This window comes from Podarcis vaucheri (assembly GCF_965113315.1).
Source record: "Podarcis vaucheri genome assembly, chromosome: 17".
NCBI classification, from domain to species: domain Eukaryota; kingdom Metazoa; phylum Chordata; class Lepidosauria; order Squamata; family Lacertidae; genus Podarcis; species Podarcis vaucheri.
In genome coordinates this window covers 38,406,940-38,423,623 of record NC_138755.1, presented here as the reverse complement: position 1 = coordinate 38,423,623, position 16,684 = coordinate 38,406,940, and the positions used below count along the sequence as shown (strand labels likewise).

The 16,684-nt window shown below is 43.1% G+C and overlaps 1 protein-coding gene across 1 annotated transcript in view; it reads left to right on the top strand.

Annotated features, from left to right (window-relative positions):
• Positions 1-16,684, top strand: part of DGKQ (diacylglycerol kinase theta) — a gene marked incomplete at its 5' end in the record, with an annotated part of 75,305 nt that overhangs the window by 19,563 nt on the left and 39,058 nt on the right. The window contains 5 exons of the mRNA XM_082204674.1: positions 2,995-3,094; positions 5,121-5,206; positions 5,479-5,604; positions 9,134-9,287; positions 16,271-16,339. Of these exons, the coding sequence (XP_082060800.1) occupies positions 2,995-3,094; positions 5,121-5,206; positions 5,479-5,604; positions 9,134-9,287; positions 16,271-16,339 (535 nt within the window). The remainder of the gene's footprint in view (positions 1-2,994; positions 3,095-5,120; positions 5,207-5,478; positions 5,605-9,133; positions 9,288-16,270; positions 16,340-16,684) is intronic.

Genomic DNA, 16,684 nt, shown 5'->3' with positions numbered 1-16,684 from the left:
AGATGGCTGGGGGTCCAAAAGGATCTTCCCAGGCAAAATGGCCTGGAGCCGGCTGAAGATTTCGGGGCCCCCAGTCAGCAGCTTGGGAGAACCACAAGCCCCACGTTGGGCAGCCAACTGTTATGGAAAAATTCTGGGTGCGGGGTTACTCTGCCACCCAGCTCATCGGACTAAGTCCGTGGGTCCCTGCGGAAGAAAATGAGCTCAGCCGGACGCAGGAGCAAACTGCAGAAGATCCAAGTTTATTGCGCAACAGGTTCAAGGCGAGATTGAACAGCGAGAAAGGGGTGGCATGAACTTTTGAGATTTCCCTCCATGTCCCAGAATACAGTGCATGAAACGTCACGAATACATTATGGGAAGGTTGGGTTTCACAAGTTACATCATGAATATACTTTACACGTCATGAATACATTATGAAAAGGTGGGATTACATTAATTAGCATTTTCGGATGAGGGAGGGGGGATATGCGGAGCGGGAAATATACATAGATACACATTTATTGAGTACCGGTGGTGGCAAGACAATGGGCCAGGAATATACATCGTCTGTCACCTAGTATTGCCCGAAGGAAGGATTTGCAAAACTATCTGACAGGATTAAGAAGTTCCTGCGTACGTGACCTGCCGCTTTGGGGATTATGGAAGTAGGGACAGCATCATGGAGTCCAAGGGGAACTGAGTTGAATGGCACCGAGAACGAGCAGATCAGAACCACGGCTGATTTTATATCAATTTTTGAAGATTTCAGTGATTTCTAAGCCACTCTGTACTAGAGAGCAAAAGCAGAAACAGAGTGGATACATTGTAACAGGATTTTGACAGTATTACTTGAGAGATTATGGAGGACAGGGGAGGGGTGATGGAGTCCTAGAGAAATTGAGCAAATATATTGTAGTGAAGAAGACATTGCCCCCCCCCCGTCCCGTATCACAGTAAGCCTTGAAACCTTGGCCCGATTCTCCCACTTGCACCTGGGGATGAGGGCAGCATGCATTGGTATACTGTGTAATATATTGGAACCAGTATGACGTCTCCTGTATGAATGAGGTCATTCTGTAGTTGCTGGAAAGGGTTCTGTGCATGCTCACAGGCATCTTTGGCAATATTTCGCATGTTCCAGGATTCTGAATAATTTTTATGCTGGTGAGTCCTGGCTCCAATTCAGCCGTGCATTGAACATAGCTTTTCAAAGGTAACAATTTACCATCTCCCTGGTGACTTTTGTTCCAGGCTGAGTGCCTTTTCAGCTGTCTTTGGTTTGGTATATTGTTTTCCTTTTGCAGTTGCGTGTGTCATTGTTCTAAGCCTATCAGTGTAATGAAGTCTTGCACAGCAAAGGGAAACCCCTACCAAAAACTCGAAACAGGAAGCTTAACTGCTGGAGATAGCTGAAAATAGAACAGGCATCCTTGTGCCACAAATAACTCTTAATGGTACTATTATCTAGAGCTAAACTACGTGTTTGTTTTTTATTTGTTCGTATTCTCTCTCTCTCTCTCTCTCTTGAAAAAAAAATGCAGTTTCCCTTTTCTGCTGCAGTATTGCATGTTGATTAGATAATGTGTTCAGTATAATAACGGCACTTAGATGGCTTTAAAAGCATTTATAGAATCAGATTGCTATGCTGTGTTTTGCTAATTGATTTTAATGGCTCATATCAAGATCATATTCTAGAAAGGGCTTTCAATAATAAATGAGAAGCAAAAATTCTACAGCTTTGTCAGGGTGTCTTGTGACATCACCACATAGAATTAATGTAGCTAAATTGTCTATGGTGACTACTGTATTTAGAACAGGAATAACTGAGACTCTGTGTGGTGAGGACAGTATAATTAGTCTCTGTTTCCTTAGTATCCTCTGTGGGGGCAGGGAAGGGGAAGATGGGATTGGAGACAGTAATTAAAATTGCAACTTTCCACCCACTTTCAGATGCAGAAAATATATGTGCATAGTGGTTCCTTGGTTCATATCCACTTTAAGCCCTACACTGACATGGAGGCAAAGGAAGTGACTATTCCCTTTGATTGTTAGAAACCAGTCAGTAGAAATTGCGTCATTTGATAACGTAAAGAAGGGAGAACATTCCTTTTGCAATCTTTGTGTAACAGAGAAACTTTTTATGCCTGGGTCACTGGGTAAGAAGTGGCTGGCACTACATCATCCTTTATTCATCATTACCTTCATTTTATTTCTATGCCACCTTTCCAGAGTGAAAGCCATGCACAAGGTAGTTTACAACATGAAAAGATTTACATTACAAACATTACAAAAGCAGAACACATCAAAAAGTACACAACCTTTCCACACAAGTCATAGGGTCATTAGATCTAAAAATAAAGATACAAAAAATTAATATCAACGCCCCCCAACAGAACTTCTAAACAATACCCCAGCCCAAGACTCAGTTCAGTAGGCTCAGCTTTTGTAGCTGGAGTCAGTCAGGGCCCCTTCCCTCCCAGGCCAGGTGGAACAAGGCCTGCAAGACAGGTAGCAACTCTTCCAGAACTCGTAGTTAAGATTGATCCTTGTCATTGGAACACTGGCTTTCTTTCCAGCTTTGCAGCATTTTCTCCTGTGATTTATTTTTGTTTTTTCCTTATGTAATTTTGCGCCTATATATATTTGCCTTTCTGGGATGCAGATCTCTTGAGTACCTAACTGATTGTCCTGAGTCCCTCCTAGGGATGTGGTTGGCAATGTTCTGATGGGATCTCCTTACTGACGTGTGATTAAGAAATTGTATAAATACACTTAATCTTTAAAATTGCTTGACTGGACTGCTGCTGACTCAATATTCTCATGGGATATGTTAAAAAAGAAAAAAGGTTCTCACAGAGGGCCTTGGTTTCTGATTGGGCACAAACTGAATACACATTAATTAACAGTCACCCCAGTTGCTCAGTGTTTTTAGTTGCCTATATGCAGTTATGTTGCATCTGTAGATCTTAAGGGCACAGTATACAGTTAAAGCACACTTTGTTTTCTGTGCAGGTTCCAGTTGCACATTGTTTAGGACCTCCAGGACATTACAAGAGAAAGTTCTGTGCCGTGTGCAGAAAGCTTTTGGAGTCTCCAGCATTTCGCTGTGAAGGTAAGGCTGAACTGTAATGGTTCTTGGTGTTGTCGGCTTATTCTAATTGGTATCTTAACTGTCTGCCACCCTGGCACAAGCACAATATTTTTAAGGCACTTCCTAGAATGATAAATGAGGACTTACTAGGAAGTGTGAGGGATTGTAGAGAGTGCGGGGAGGAAGCCTGTTGATAAGTTTCTCTCTTCCCCCCCTTTTCCCAGCAGAGAAACTGTCGAGGCTGTGCTCTCATAGCATTTACCAGTTGTTGATGTTGTATGAGAAATAGCGATTTCGTAGGTTAATCTCAATGTACAAATCTAATGTGATTTCATACAAAACAGCCTTATATTGAGAGAGTTGTTCCATCTAACCCAATATCTGTCTGTTTCAATTGATGGTGGGCCTCCAAGGTCTTGGGCAGAGTTCTAGCAAGTGCAAAAATTAGAGATAGGTCAGCTCCCCATGTCCAGGAGATCACATGAGGGAAAGACCATTGACACATAAAACAAACTAGATTGATGAGCCATCAGCAAGGCAGAGACTTGCCATTCAGGCAAATGTGCGAAGTCCCTCCCGGATGTCTCTGTTAGTTAGAAGATGTAAGGCTTTAATCTGTTACAAAAATCTCAATGAAAAGTACTTTAAAGAAAAAACTACTCTGTATTTGAAACTATAGTATGTTCTCCTTCCCAAAGGGACAGAGATAATTCCCAGGTTTGATTCATTATTTACTGTGCTTTTTAGGGGGCAGTGCTAAACATGGGGTTTGTGCTCCAAAATGATTCAAAACAATTGCAGAAATATGACATTGCTTGGAATCCATTGGACAATATGGAATTTTGAGTTCTGTTAACTAGGGACGTTAATTAGGAACCCAGGTTTTAGTATCAGTTCCTCATTTTGAGAGTGGGATTTGTGGTGCCAAAGGGGTTCAAACTATTGCAAAAGTTTGGCACCGGTTTGGAGCGGATCCCAAATTTTGGGGTTCCTATTTAATAAGATTTTTAAGATCCTTTAACAGGTAATTCGAGGGACTGGAGCTGGGATCTTTTGCATGCAAAGCACTGAGGGCCAATGTAGACATGACATTATTCATGAAATTAGAAATTGTGTGGCTGTTGGTTGTTTGTAACATGTAAATAGCAAGCATGCTTACCTCTGCTCCAAGTCAAGTCCCCAGTGGTCTTCAGAGTAGTGTCTTAATGCTTTGGCCCCGTTGTGGTTCTGGCCCACATTGGGCCTCTGCACTTGTTACGTTTGGAACGCGGGTGGCGCTGTGGGTTAAACCACAGGGCCTAGGACTTGCCAATCAGAAGGTCGGCGGTTCGAATCCCTGCGACGGGGTGAGCTACCGTTACTCGGTCCTAGCTCCTGCCAACCTAGCAGTTCGAAAGCACATCAAAGTGCAAGTAGATAAATAGGTACCACTCTGGCGGGAAGGTAAACGGCGTTGCCGTGTGCTGCTCTAGTTCACCAGAAGCGGCTTAGTCCTGCTGGCCACATGACCCAGAAGCTGTACACTGGCTCCCTTGGCCAGTAAAGCAAGATGAGCGCCACAACCCCAGAGTCAGTCACAACTGGACCTAATGGTCAGGGGTCCCTTTACCTTTACCTGTTACATTAAAGCCACCCACTTGGGTGGATTTAAATAAAATTAGGCAAATTCATGGAGGATAAGGCTATCAAGGTCTGCTAGCCACAGTTGCTGTGCTTTGCCTCCACTGTCTCAGGCACTGTGCTTCTGAATACCAATTGCTGGTGCCTGCAGGAGGGGAGACTAGTTTTTTGCTCAGGACCTGCTTGTGAGTGCATCTGGTTGGTCCTTGTGAGAACAGGATGTTCGACTAGCTGTGGCATTGGCCTGATCCAGTATGCTCTTCTTAGGCTCTTATGGTTCTGCTAATCGTGTACATGATGTTGCATCTTTACTATAATAATGATGAAATATATTTAAAAGTAAAGTAGGAGATTAAAAATATAGATAAAAGCAAGAGTAAAGCAAACGAGAGGCAATTTCCTCCCCTTTCCCTCTGTTTACTCCTAGTTTGTGAGCTGCACGTGCATACAGATTGCGCCCCGTTTGCTTGTAGCGACTGTCGCCAGTGCCATCAAGATGGCAGTCAGGATCACGTAAGTACAAACGTCTTTGTTTAAACAACAGAGGAAAGAAATCTCTTAGGAAAGCTTTGCTTCCAAGGGCCTAATGCAAAGTTGAACATTTCGTTACTTGCTTCGAAGACTCTGTCGTTAAATGTTTGTTTTGGTTGATTTTTCTGGACTTACTGAGAGGTTAGATATTCAGATTTCAAGTGCAGCTAATTCAACTGCTTTACCAAGGTTTTAAAGCAATTTTAAAGGTTGCAATACATTTTTTAAATAATTGATTTATTTAATTTCTTTAGGATACATACCATCATCACTGGAGGGAGGGAAATCTTTCTTCAGGTGCACGTTGCAAGGTCTGCAGGAAAACGTGTGGCTCTTCCGAGGTGCTCTCGGGTATGAGATGTGAATGGTGCGGTATTCTGGTACGTAAACAAGATTTATTTGTTTTTTCCCCCAAATTTGATACCCTGGTATGTGAACCTGCCAGAATCCTCAAGGCAACATTAAAGAAAGAAGCAGTGAAAGGTAGTTTAGCTGGAAGCCCATCACAGTATATTATATATAATAAAACAGAATGTTAATGTATTCTCTGTTTTAATTAAAGATGGTTGTTTTTAAACAATTTCATATGTGAAGTTTCCCTGTGCTCCAGAATGGATGAAAGGTATGGTATAAAAACATCAGATAAGTAAATACCCAGAATAACAAAATAACTGAAATGTCCATAATACAGTGCATGTAGTCTGGAAACATATCATGATAACTGTCATTACAATCCATAAGTGGTCACTATATAAACATTCCATCTGGCTGGGTTTCTGTTATCTTAAGAACGATCTAACAGGACAGTAAGTGTACTCTGGACATTGCAAGTAAAATAACTCAGAAAATGTAAACTGCCTTTCTTTACTCTTCAAATACATTTTGTTTGTTTCTGAATGGCAACATTAAACTAAGAATGTACACTACTGTAGAAATTCCAGTGGCGTAGCGTGGGGGGTGCCAGGGGTGCCAGCCGCACCGGGCGCAACATCTGGGGGGGCGCAAGTCCAGAGGGAAGGCCTTCCTCCGCTGGGCTCCCCGCCGCCACCGCCAGCCTTGCGCCCTAGCGCGCGCGCACCTCCCGTCGCCGCTGCGGCTGCGCTCCACTCACTGCTCACAGAAGGAGCAGCCGCTGCAGCAGCGCCGCCGCCGACGCCTGGCCGGGCAAGGGCAGCCTCCGCACCCCGCCGCCGCCGCCATCCCCTCGGCCCAGGCACAGGCGGCGGCTGCTTCTGCTGACTGGGAGGGAGGAGAGCTCTGAGGGGCCTCCCTGAGCTCCCCAAAACCCTCCGAGAGAAAGCCGGCGGGCGGGCGAGGGTCTCCCAGCAGAAGGGGGCGGCGCTGGCTCCGGCTCTCAGCGCAAGCCTCAGCCGCGGGGGAGGGGGGCGAGGACGGAGCACGGCTGGAAGGAGCCGGCCGGGAGGAGGAGAGGCGTTCGCCAAGCCCGGATCTGAAGCTCCACCTACAGCCCAAGGAGAGGAGGGGGCGGGGAGGCACCCAAGGGGAGGGGGCTTCGGCTGCCTCGGCCAGCGGGGGCTCCGCAAATAATAAATTTAATAAATTCCTGCTGAGCCTTTGGGGGGGGTCCTTGGCTCCTTCGCTCGCCCCCAGCCCCAGTGGCGTAGCGTGGGGGGGTGCAGGGGGCCGGGCGCAACATCTGGGGGGCGCTTGCTCGCACTCGAGTGCTAAAATCCACGGATTAGGGGGCGCAAATTACTTGCCTTGCCCCGGGTGCTGACAACCCACGCTACGCCACTGAGAAATTCCCTTTTAGGTGTAACAGTATGTGGAATTACTTTCGTAGCAACATACTCTGCTTTAGACTACCCTTCCTTTGTGTTTGTGATTTGGTTTATATTTTAAACATCATATGAACATAGTTGTTTTCTACTGAAGCATATCATGCCCCTCTAGCCCAGCACGTCCTCTGACTTGGCTGTACATGCCCCAGTGCTTCAGACAAAAGGTCTTACACAGTCTTGTTGCCTGACATCTTTTAAATTGGAAATGCCAGGGAGTGCACTCTGGACCTTCTGTGTGCATAGGATGTGTACTGCTACTCAGTTGAAGAAGAAGGGTTTGGATTTGATATCCAGCTTTATCACTACCCTAAGGAGTCTCAAGGGACGCGGGTGGCACTGTGGGTTAAACCACAGAGCCTAGGACTTGCCGATCAGAAGTCCGGCGGTTCGAATCCCCATGACGGGGTGAGCTCCCGTTGCTCGGTCCCTGCTCCTGCCAACCTAGCAGTTCGAAAGCACCTCAAAGTGCAAGTAGATAAATAGGTACCGCTCCAGTGGGAAGATAAACGGCGTTTCCATGTGCTGCTCTGGTTCGCCAGAAGCGGCTTAGTCATGCTGGCCACATGACCCAGAAGCTGTACGCCGGCTCCCTCGGCCAATAAAGCGAGATGAGTGCTGCAACCCCAGAGTCGGCCACGACTGGACCTAATGGTCAGGGGTCCCTTTACCTTTAAGGAGTCTCAAAGCGGCTAACAATCTCCTTTCCCTTCCTCTTCCACAACAAACACTCTGTGAGGTGAGTGAGGCTGTGAGACTTCAGAGAAGTGTGACTGGCCCAAGGTCACCCAGCAGCTGCATGTGGAGGAGCAGGGAATTGAACCCGGTTCACCAGATTACAAGTCCACCGCTCTTAACCACAGCACCACACTGGCTCATTTGTCTCTCTTCCCTATTGAAACTACATGTTTCCATCTAAAATTCTTGTATTGAGCTAGGCTTAAGGCCAGGCAGTATGTGACAGTTGCAGACCTGTCTCTTCTTAAAGTCTGGGTCTGCCTGAATCTTACGTAACACAGGGAGTGGGTCTTACTGTGTGTGTTCTCCAAATCTGCAGTTTTGCTCTGCAGCAGACTGGGACCCACGTCCCAGCATTTTCTCTCAGCTGGGATCACTTCCAGTGATGGGGCACTGGGAGACAACTTGAGGGCAGGAAGTGCAGTGAGGCTTCAGCATCCCCCCATCCTGCTCTAAAAATTTGACCTTGGTGATCCCAAACTTGCATTAGGTCTGTGAGTATTTGTTTTGCTTATTCTTGCAAAGCCAGAAATCACCAAGGTGAAAAGGTATTAGGCACTGAATCTGAATACATCTAAACTTGTATTTTATTGTGCTTTGGCAATCAGTAATAGTGCTTCCAGTGTGCCAGTGTGTTATATTTGCTACTCATTAAACTCCACAGGTTACAGAACTATCTGTTTAACCAGGTTTATATATATATATAAAGAATATGGTTAATGAATCTCTATGGGGAGGAGAGAGGCTGTGATCATTGTACTTTGTGTTCAGTTGTACTTTGTATTTCATTTTATTTCATTTGTAAACTAGCCAGGAGGGAAAACTAAATGAAGATAGTTTTTTAACACAAACAAAAAACTAGAAGAATTGAGGCAATAAGCTTTTACTTATCTGTAAAATGGACTGTTCCCCAATATGAAATGGCTCCCTGATTAATTTTACAGGAAATTGCTGATCCACGCTCACATTTTCTGTGTGACCAAGCCTCTTCCATCCTTTGAACTTCTGAGCACATAGAATATGAATATTTGAGCTCACATGGGATTAACTTTGCTTACTGATATTTAATATCTGTCTTCTGTGACTAAGGGGATATAAAATAACCCAGAATTTTAAAGTGTTCATAATTATTTACCATATGATAGGGGATCTGAAAGAAGTACTAACTTTGTCAAAGGTTGCAACTTTTTTGGGGGTGCCCTTTATCTCTGCCACACACACACACACACACACACACACACTGCCAGCCACAAACTATGGGTATAGATTAATTTAAATTGAGTGGGAAACAGCTGTCTAGGCTCAAAATTTACAAATCTGAAATAGAAATTAGACATGACTTTACAAGAACCTGATGCTGTGTTTTCCATAGGCTCATGCTGCTTGCTCTGTGATTGTACCTCCAGAATGTACATTTGGAAGACTAAGAAGCATGATTCTTCCTCCAAACTGTGTGCACTTATGTTCTCGCAACTTCAGTAAAATGCACTGTTTTCGGATATCGGAAAGCTTACAGACAGAAGCAGGTAAAGTTCTGACTGCGTAATATTAATCCATTGGTTTATTTAACAATTTAGTGATTACTTTTTGCTTTTATTAAAAGCCAAAATGCACAATTGTCAAAATGCTATCCTTGTTAAAAGGAGGAACTTCTGAGAACAGAGGTAGGAAACAAGCCCCTAAGCCTCATTCAGTCCACCCATGTGCTTTCCTATCCTGTGTAGTTCTGGAAATCTGCCTGCAGGTGGTTGTTCTGGGCCAGAAAGCATTTCTGAGAGCTAAAGTCTTTGTGAGTCAGATTTGGGTTGAATACCATGTGCTGTCCAGTTGGTTACGTAGACTGCCACGCTATGAACACTTACCTGGGAATACGTTTAATTGAACACAACAGGGCTTTCTTCTGAGGAGGCATGCATTGCGCTTTAAGAAGTGTTAGACATACTTGTTAGGAATTCACCATTTTAGGCTGCTATTTGCTAAACTAGAAATCTCTTGCTTCTTATTTTTTAAAAAGCATGCTTGTTAGTTTCTTTACATCCCCATCCCCCAATCAAATTACCTCTATTCAAGATTTTTCTTAGCTTAAAGTAGGAGCGTGTCTGGTTTAAAATATCAACACTTTTTCACATTTTGAAAATGTATTTGCTGTAGAAAATAAGTAGGGGATCAATAGCTTTAAGCAAAGTGCGTATTTTACAACCGGTTTGAGAACTGTCAGACTGTGGGCCCGTATTGACCTGCCAGGGAGTCCAAGTTGGCTCATGACATCATTTCCCCCAAGTCATGGCCTACCTACCCATCAGCTGGCATCACTCATAATGTCGGCTGATGAGTGGGAAGACTAGGCCAAATCCTGCTGTACCTGTGCTCTCCTGTTCCCTGCAGCAAAGTTTAACCCCCCTCCCAATCAACTGAGCTTCCATTTTAGAAACAAATTTCTGTACATCAGGAGTCAGCAAACTTTTTCAGCCGTGGGCCAGTCCACCGCCCCTCAGACCATGTGGTGGGCTGGACTATATATATTTTTTTGGGGGGGGGATGAACGAAATCCTGTGCCCCACAAATAACACAGAGGTGCATTTTAATAAAAGCACACATTCTGCTCATGTAAAAACACCAGGAAGTTCCTACAAACAACCCAGAGATGCATTTTAAATAAAAGGACACATTCTACTCAGGTAAAAATACGCTGATTCCCGGACCACCCGCAGGCCAGATTTAGAAGGCGAGTGGGCCGAATCCAGCCTCCGGGCCTTAGGTTGCATGCACTATGTTGTACATAGTGCTTTAAAGTCCTGATTTTGGGACTTCAAAACACATTGCACCTTGGCTGCAGGCACCTGTCAAATTTGGCCCACAAGGCCATTCTTGATGAAGACTTAATGGCCCATGGAGTCAAAAAGGTTCCTTACTTTTCTTGTACAAAGTAAATGACTTTTGATTCATGGCTGAATTTGAGGGGATTGGTTCCTTTTGCAGTGTGTGGGGAAGGTTTGCTTGCTTTCATATACAACAAATCTATAACAATGGAACACAAGGAAGAGATATATTTTAGTGCTTACATTTTCTTCATCTTTTTGTCTTTGTGCTTACCCAGGTACAGGTAAATGTTCTGATACTGTACTAGAAAAAAAAACCTTAAGAATGATGGCAAACCTTCATGTAAAACAGCAAACTAATTTTATGTAGAGCTGAGGCAGTAAATAGCTTGTATAAATGTGTTTCCTTTGCCTTGGCTGTACTGAAAATACTTTGTTCCGTTTCTACCATAATATTTTACTGCCACCTAGAGTACATCCTACATATATTTTTTCCCTCAGGTTCTCAAGAATATATTCATATTTCCTTATTTCCCCACAAGGCTAGGACTGTAACTATAATTGGCAGTGCAGATAGGTCTATCTGTGGCTTAATAAGCCATAATAGCTAAATTGAACCTCCATCTTCAGTGTTGAGCAGGATTTGACCTTCGTCTTCATATTCTGTGTATAAACTTCCAGAGCGATATGCTTGGCTGCTATTTGAAACTACTGGATGAACCTTGGAGAGTCCAACAAGTTGATTCTCATGTTCTTAAATTCTTCTGTTGCCTAGCATATCCTGCATGCTAGTTATTTTACAATCTATTATAAATGTGCTGCTTTAGTAAAGCACATTTTAAATCTTGCAACACTTCACGTGTCCTGGAGATAGGGAGGCTTCAGAGCCTTTGGAGAAGGTAATTCGTTAGGTTGTCATTAAACATGAATGTCAGTGGTCATGAATAAACTTGCTCAGGTGGTTGCAAATATTTATTTTAAGCAAACATGAAAGATGGGCAAATGTATTTTAGCGTAACTAATGGTTTCAACCCCGAGTCTTAGCTTAGGGTTTGTGAAGTGCTGCCTTCCTCCTAAATATAATTTAGCCTACAATTCTGAATACATCTACTAGGCAGTAAGTCCCATTGACCTTGGTGAGACTTCTGAGGAAACCTTTTTAGGATTACACTGTTAATGTTACTGTTTGGTTTTTAAGATCCCTGGTTCACATTAGCTGCGCTTAAGGTCAGTGCTGACATTTCCCTTGAGAACAGTGATGGGAGGAAGGAGCTTGCATTCTCGTCACTGGCTTCCAAGTGCTAATCTCTTGTATGTTTGTATTTTACAAAAAAAAATTCTCTAAGGCACAAATTGACCAAACAATCAATTGGGTGGCTTGTGTCAAAGCCGACTATGTGTCCCCTTTGCTAAAAATGTTAGCTTGGAATTTTTAGTTTACAAATGCACGGTGTTTCTTTTCAAACCTGTTTGCTTATGTATGAAGCTACCTTTCAAATATTTATTTTTTTCTGGATAATTTTAAAGCTAACAAAAGCAACTTGGTCAGACCTTTCCCATCAAACAAAAATAGCTTATTGTTTGTGCTGATTCATTAGGTTGCATTATGTAGCTTGAAAAGTGAATAAACCCCTTTCAGTTAGGTATGTAAACAAGGTGGGGAAGTTATAGGACCTTTGCACATATTAAGTATGAATAAATGCACTTTATGCATATTTAACAATGTACACTCGTCTAGAAAATGACTCCCTCTATAAAAATCAAAAAGACCCAATTGCCTGTCCTTCAAAAATATGAGGAGTAGAAATTGCTTGAAATACTGTATTGAATTTGCTGGAATGGTTGAGTTCTGCTTTGCTGGTGGTTACAAGAATACACCTAAAGCTGTTATGTACAGGCAATCCTTGTTTTGCTCGAGGGTTATGTTCTGTCCTGCTCCACCCAGTTGTGCCATTTTGGTGACATTTTTGGGTCATTTCTGGAGTTGGCGTCATGCATATGTGCACGATTGCCCATCAGTTGGACGTGCGTAAATCGGTTGTTGCCTGTAGCAATCGTTCTCCACCAGAAATGCTAATGGTATTTTCTGGAAATTTTTGAAAAGTGGCTTCTGGATCAAGTCAGTGCATGTAAAATCTCCCTCTGTGAGTGGACATTGCATCATGTTTCTATAAGTACGTAGGCTGGTGTAGCTGTGATGCTACAGATTAGCCTTTGCTTTCTTTCGGCATATTCTTTTAAACTTGTTTGTGTCACTGTTCTCTTCTGTCATGTTTTATCATGCCCTCAGATTTTCCGTGCTCAGGCATGGCTTGACAGAACAAGCATCATAAGCAACTGCTTTGGACTGCAATAGTTTTTTGAGAGGCACTAATGAAACATCTTGTGGCTGGAAAACTGTGTATAATACCAAGGGTGCAAGCCTGGGCTGCCATAGATTTTGAGACACACCTCTCAGGACATGTAGGACAGTTATCTGTGGCCATAAATTCTATTGGAATGGCTATGGCAGTGTGTCTCTTAGGAAATTAGTAGATGTTGAAGTAAGATAGCTGTGTTGTAAAGAAATTGTGTTGGGAAAGGAGTCATCTGCCATTCTTTTCAGATCAACCTAGCATGCTGCATAGCTTACAGTCACTACTTTTGCTTTTAGTGTACATAAGAGCTGTTGCACACATTGCACAGAAGCAAGATCAGGCTGGCTGTCAAGTGTATATTTATCAGGGAGCCAGAACCCTCCCTGACTCTGATAAGTGTGCCAGTACAATGCATGTGTCTTCAAAGACCTGTTTTCAGATCCTCTTTTTGGAATAGGCCTTAAACTAATGTGTGAAAAGGTCCTTAGGAAAGAGTTTAGGAGTCCCTTCGACCTCCCACCCCCCAATAAAATATTTGAGGGGGCCAGGGCACCCAAAGTTGATGGGCATTGCCATTCAAATGGGGTGTGTGCCCCATGTCATGTGATCAGTTATATGGGGGAGGTGCTTACCTACCCACCCCCAGTATTTTATTCAAGTTGACACCTCTGGGAAAATGCAGTAATGGAAAATCTTTTGATGGACAGGCCAGGAAAGTAGTGGAAGAATTGGCTTTGCATTTCTTAGTTAAGTGATAAACATCATTTTTAAACAAGAGAAATATCTCTAAGCAGCAAGCAGAATCTGTATGTATTAATTATGCCATGGCTGATCTGTCAAGACTTATGACCAAGTATGGCCTGCATCACTTGATTTACAGAAATTAGGCAAGAGGTCTTCTCCATCCATTGAGGATGGCAATTTGACTTGTTTTTAGACTCCCACAAATAACTTTCCCCCTTAGCTAAAAACTTCCTTATTAGAATTTGTGAAAGAAATACCAAAGAAGTCCTCTCATCGATAAAGCACTTGTTCTTGTGTCTTGGTGCAAGATATTTTTATTACTTTTATTTTTTGCCTTAAGGAATAATTTACAAACCTAGAATTGTGGCTCTTCTAAGACTTCATGCTAGGTAATGCTTCAAATGTTACTATCCTCTGTTGGGATACTGCCAGGGAGACAAAGGCCATCATGGTTCGACATCGCCTCCCGATGATCCATCGATCTCCCGTAGATACAGTATCAGTCAATTAGCAACACGAAGCCTCAGAAATAGCTTACCACATTCCAGAGCTCGTGCACGCTCTATCAGCAGAGTTCGCACAACGAAAGATGCACTCAGGAGAGCATATTTACAAGTTTATTCAGCGTTGGTCAGAACAAAGAAAAAAACATGACTTCCTGCTTCGATGTCTCAGGCACAGAGAGAAAACGAAAGCATATACAAAAGCATAAACTTCCTGTGAACAGGAAATACGCAGACTCTGTGACTCACAAAGCCTGCTCCCTTTTAAGGTGGAACGGAAATATCCTAACATCCTCAGCTATGAAAGATGACTTTATTCCATTGTCATTCTATGTCACTCTTTCTATTTGACCTTCAGTTTGGAGAGTCATATTTGGAGGAATGCTATAGTTGTCCTTCAGTTTAATTGCTATGAATAGGGAATTACATTTTGCACTTATTTAACATTCTTCTTGTTGAATACTCCAAATGCAGCAGTTCAACAAACCTGGAAGTATCAATAATAAAAATGCAGAAGAAGAGTTTGGATTTGATATCCCACTTTATCACTACCCTAAGGAGTCTCAGTGGCTAACAATCTCCTTTCCCTTCCTCCCCCACTTTGTGGTGGGGGGACAGGGAAATTGAGCCGTTTTATTCTGATGCCAGTCCAGAGAATGAAACAGAGGATGCTTCTACCCATGATAGCAAAACCAGAATCCAAGCCGAAGAAAGTAGTAAAATATATTTTCCATTGGTTTGGGTATATTGGTATATGGATTACCATTGGTATTGGGGCATGGGTGGCACTGTGGTCTAAACCACAGAGCCTAGGGCTTGCCAATCGGAAGGTTGGCAGTTCGAATCCCCACGACGGGGTGAGCTCCCATTGCTCGGTCCCTGCTCCTGCCCACCTAGCAGTTTGAAAGCACATCAATTACAAGTAGATAAATAGGTACCCCTCCGGCGGGAAGGTAAACGGTGTTTCCATGCGCTGCTCTGGTTCGCCAGAAGCGACTTAGTCATGCTGGCCACATGACCCGGAAGCTGTCTGCAGACAAACACCGACACCTTCAGCCTATAGAGCGATATGAGCGCACAACCCCAGAGTCGTCCGCGACTGGACCTAACGGTCAGGGGTACCTTTACCTTTGCCATTGGTATTATGGGATGGTTTATCCTCTACTTTTGTCTGTTAAAAAAAGCATTTGCGGGTTAGATCTTTTTCTGACCCACATTAAGAAAGTGATAACTGCAGTTATCTTACAAACATTACATTTTCACAGAAAAATGTGAGGGTGATTTAAATTATTTAAATGGAGGCAAGCTAAGCACACACACACTTCATTTCCCACGTTTCCTCTAAGGAGCTAAAGGTGACGAACATGGCTCTCACCAAATAAAAATAAAAATAAATTTATTTATACCCCTTCCATTTGGCTGGGTTTCCCCAGCCACTCTGGGTGGCTCCCAACAGAGTAATAATAATGATGATGATGATGATGATGATGTGATAAAACATCAAACATTAAAACTTCCCTAAACGGGGTTGCCTTCAGATGTCTTCTAAAAGTCAGATAGTTGCTTATTTCCTTGACATCTGATGGGAGGACATTTCACAGGGTGGGCGTGACTACCAAGAAGGCCCTCTGCCTGGTTCCCTGTAACCTCGCTTCTTCCAGGGAGGGAACTGCCAGAAGGCCCTCGGAGCTGGACCTCAGTGTTTGGGCTGAACAGTGGGGGTGGAGACACTCCTTTTATCCTCACAACAAGCATGCGAGGTAGGTCAGACTTAAAAGACTGTGGCTTGCCCTAGATCACCAAGTGAGCTTCATGACTGAGTAGGAATTTGAACCCTGGTTTTCCAGGGCTCATAAAAGTACATATGTCAGCTTCATAAAAACAAGAATTCCATGCGGCTTTCCAGTATACGGATGTAGAGAATGTATATTATTTATCATGGGCCTGGACATGCTTGCATGTTTCAGTAATGTGAGTATATAATAGGAAAATCTGATAGTATTGTTTTCATCGCAACACTTTATTTTAAAGGATGAACACTTTGTTTTTAAAGGCAAACCTTTAAAGGAGACTTTTCTTTTCACAGATGACGACGACGATGTTGACAGTTCAACACAATTATCACTAAAAGAGTCCCAGGTTTCCACAGACTCAAGTAAGTAGCATTTGTTACTAAGCAGAGAGTATCTGTTTGCAGCAAGATTTGTGCTAGGAGCATATGATGCCTTTGGTGTACAAAACATGGTACAGTCCAGTTGGCAGTAAAATGCAACAAGGCATAAGCAGCTGCTTGCAAATCCACTTAGTCATCTCCTACTGTCATAACTGAGAACACATATATACAATGCTAGTTTGTAAGCCTTCTTGTGCATTTCCTTTAACAGAAAGACAGGATAAACTTTATTTTTAATAAATAATAATTCAGTAATATAATTCGTTTTGCCCATTCTCCTCCAAATGATCAAAGGAGTGGCTTATTATTTTGTTAGCTTGTTTTCTT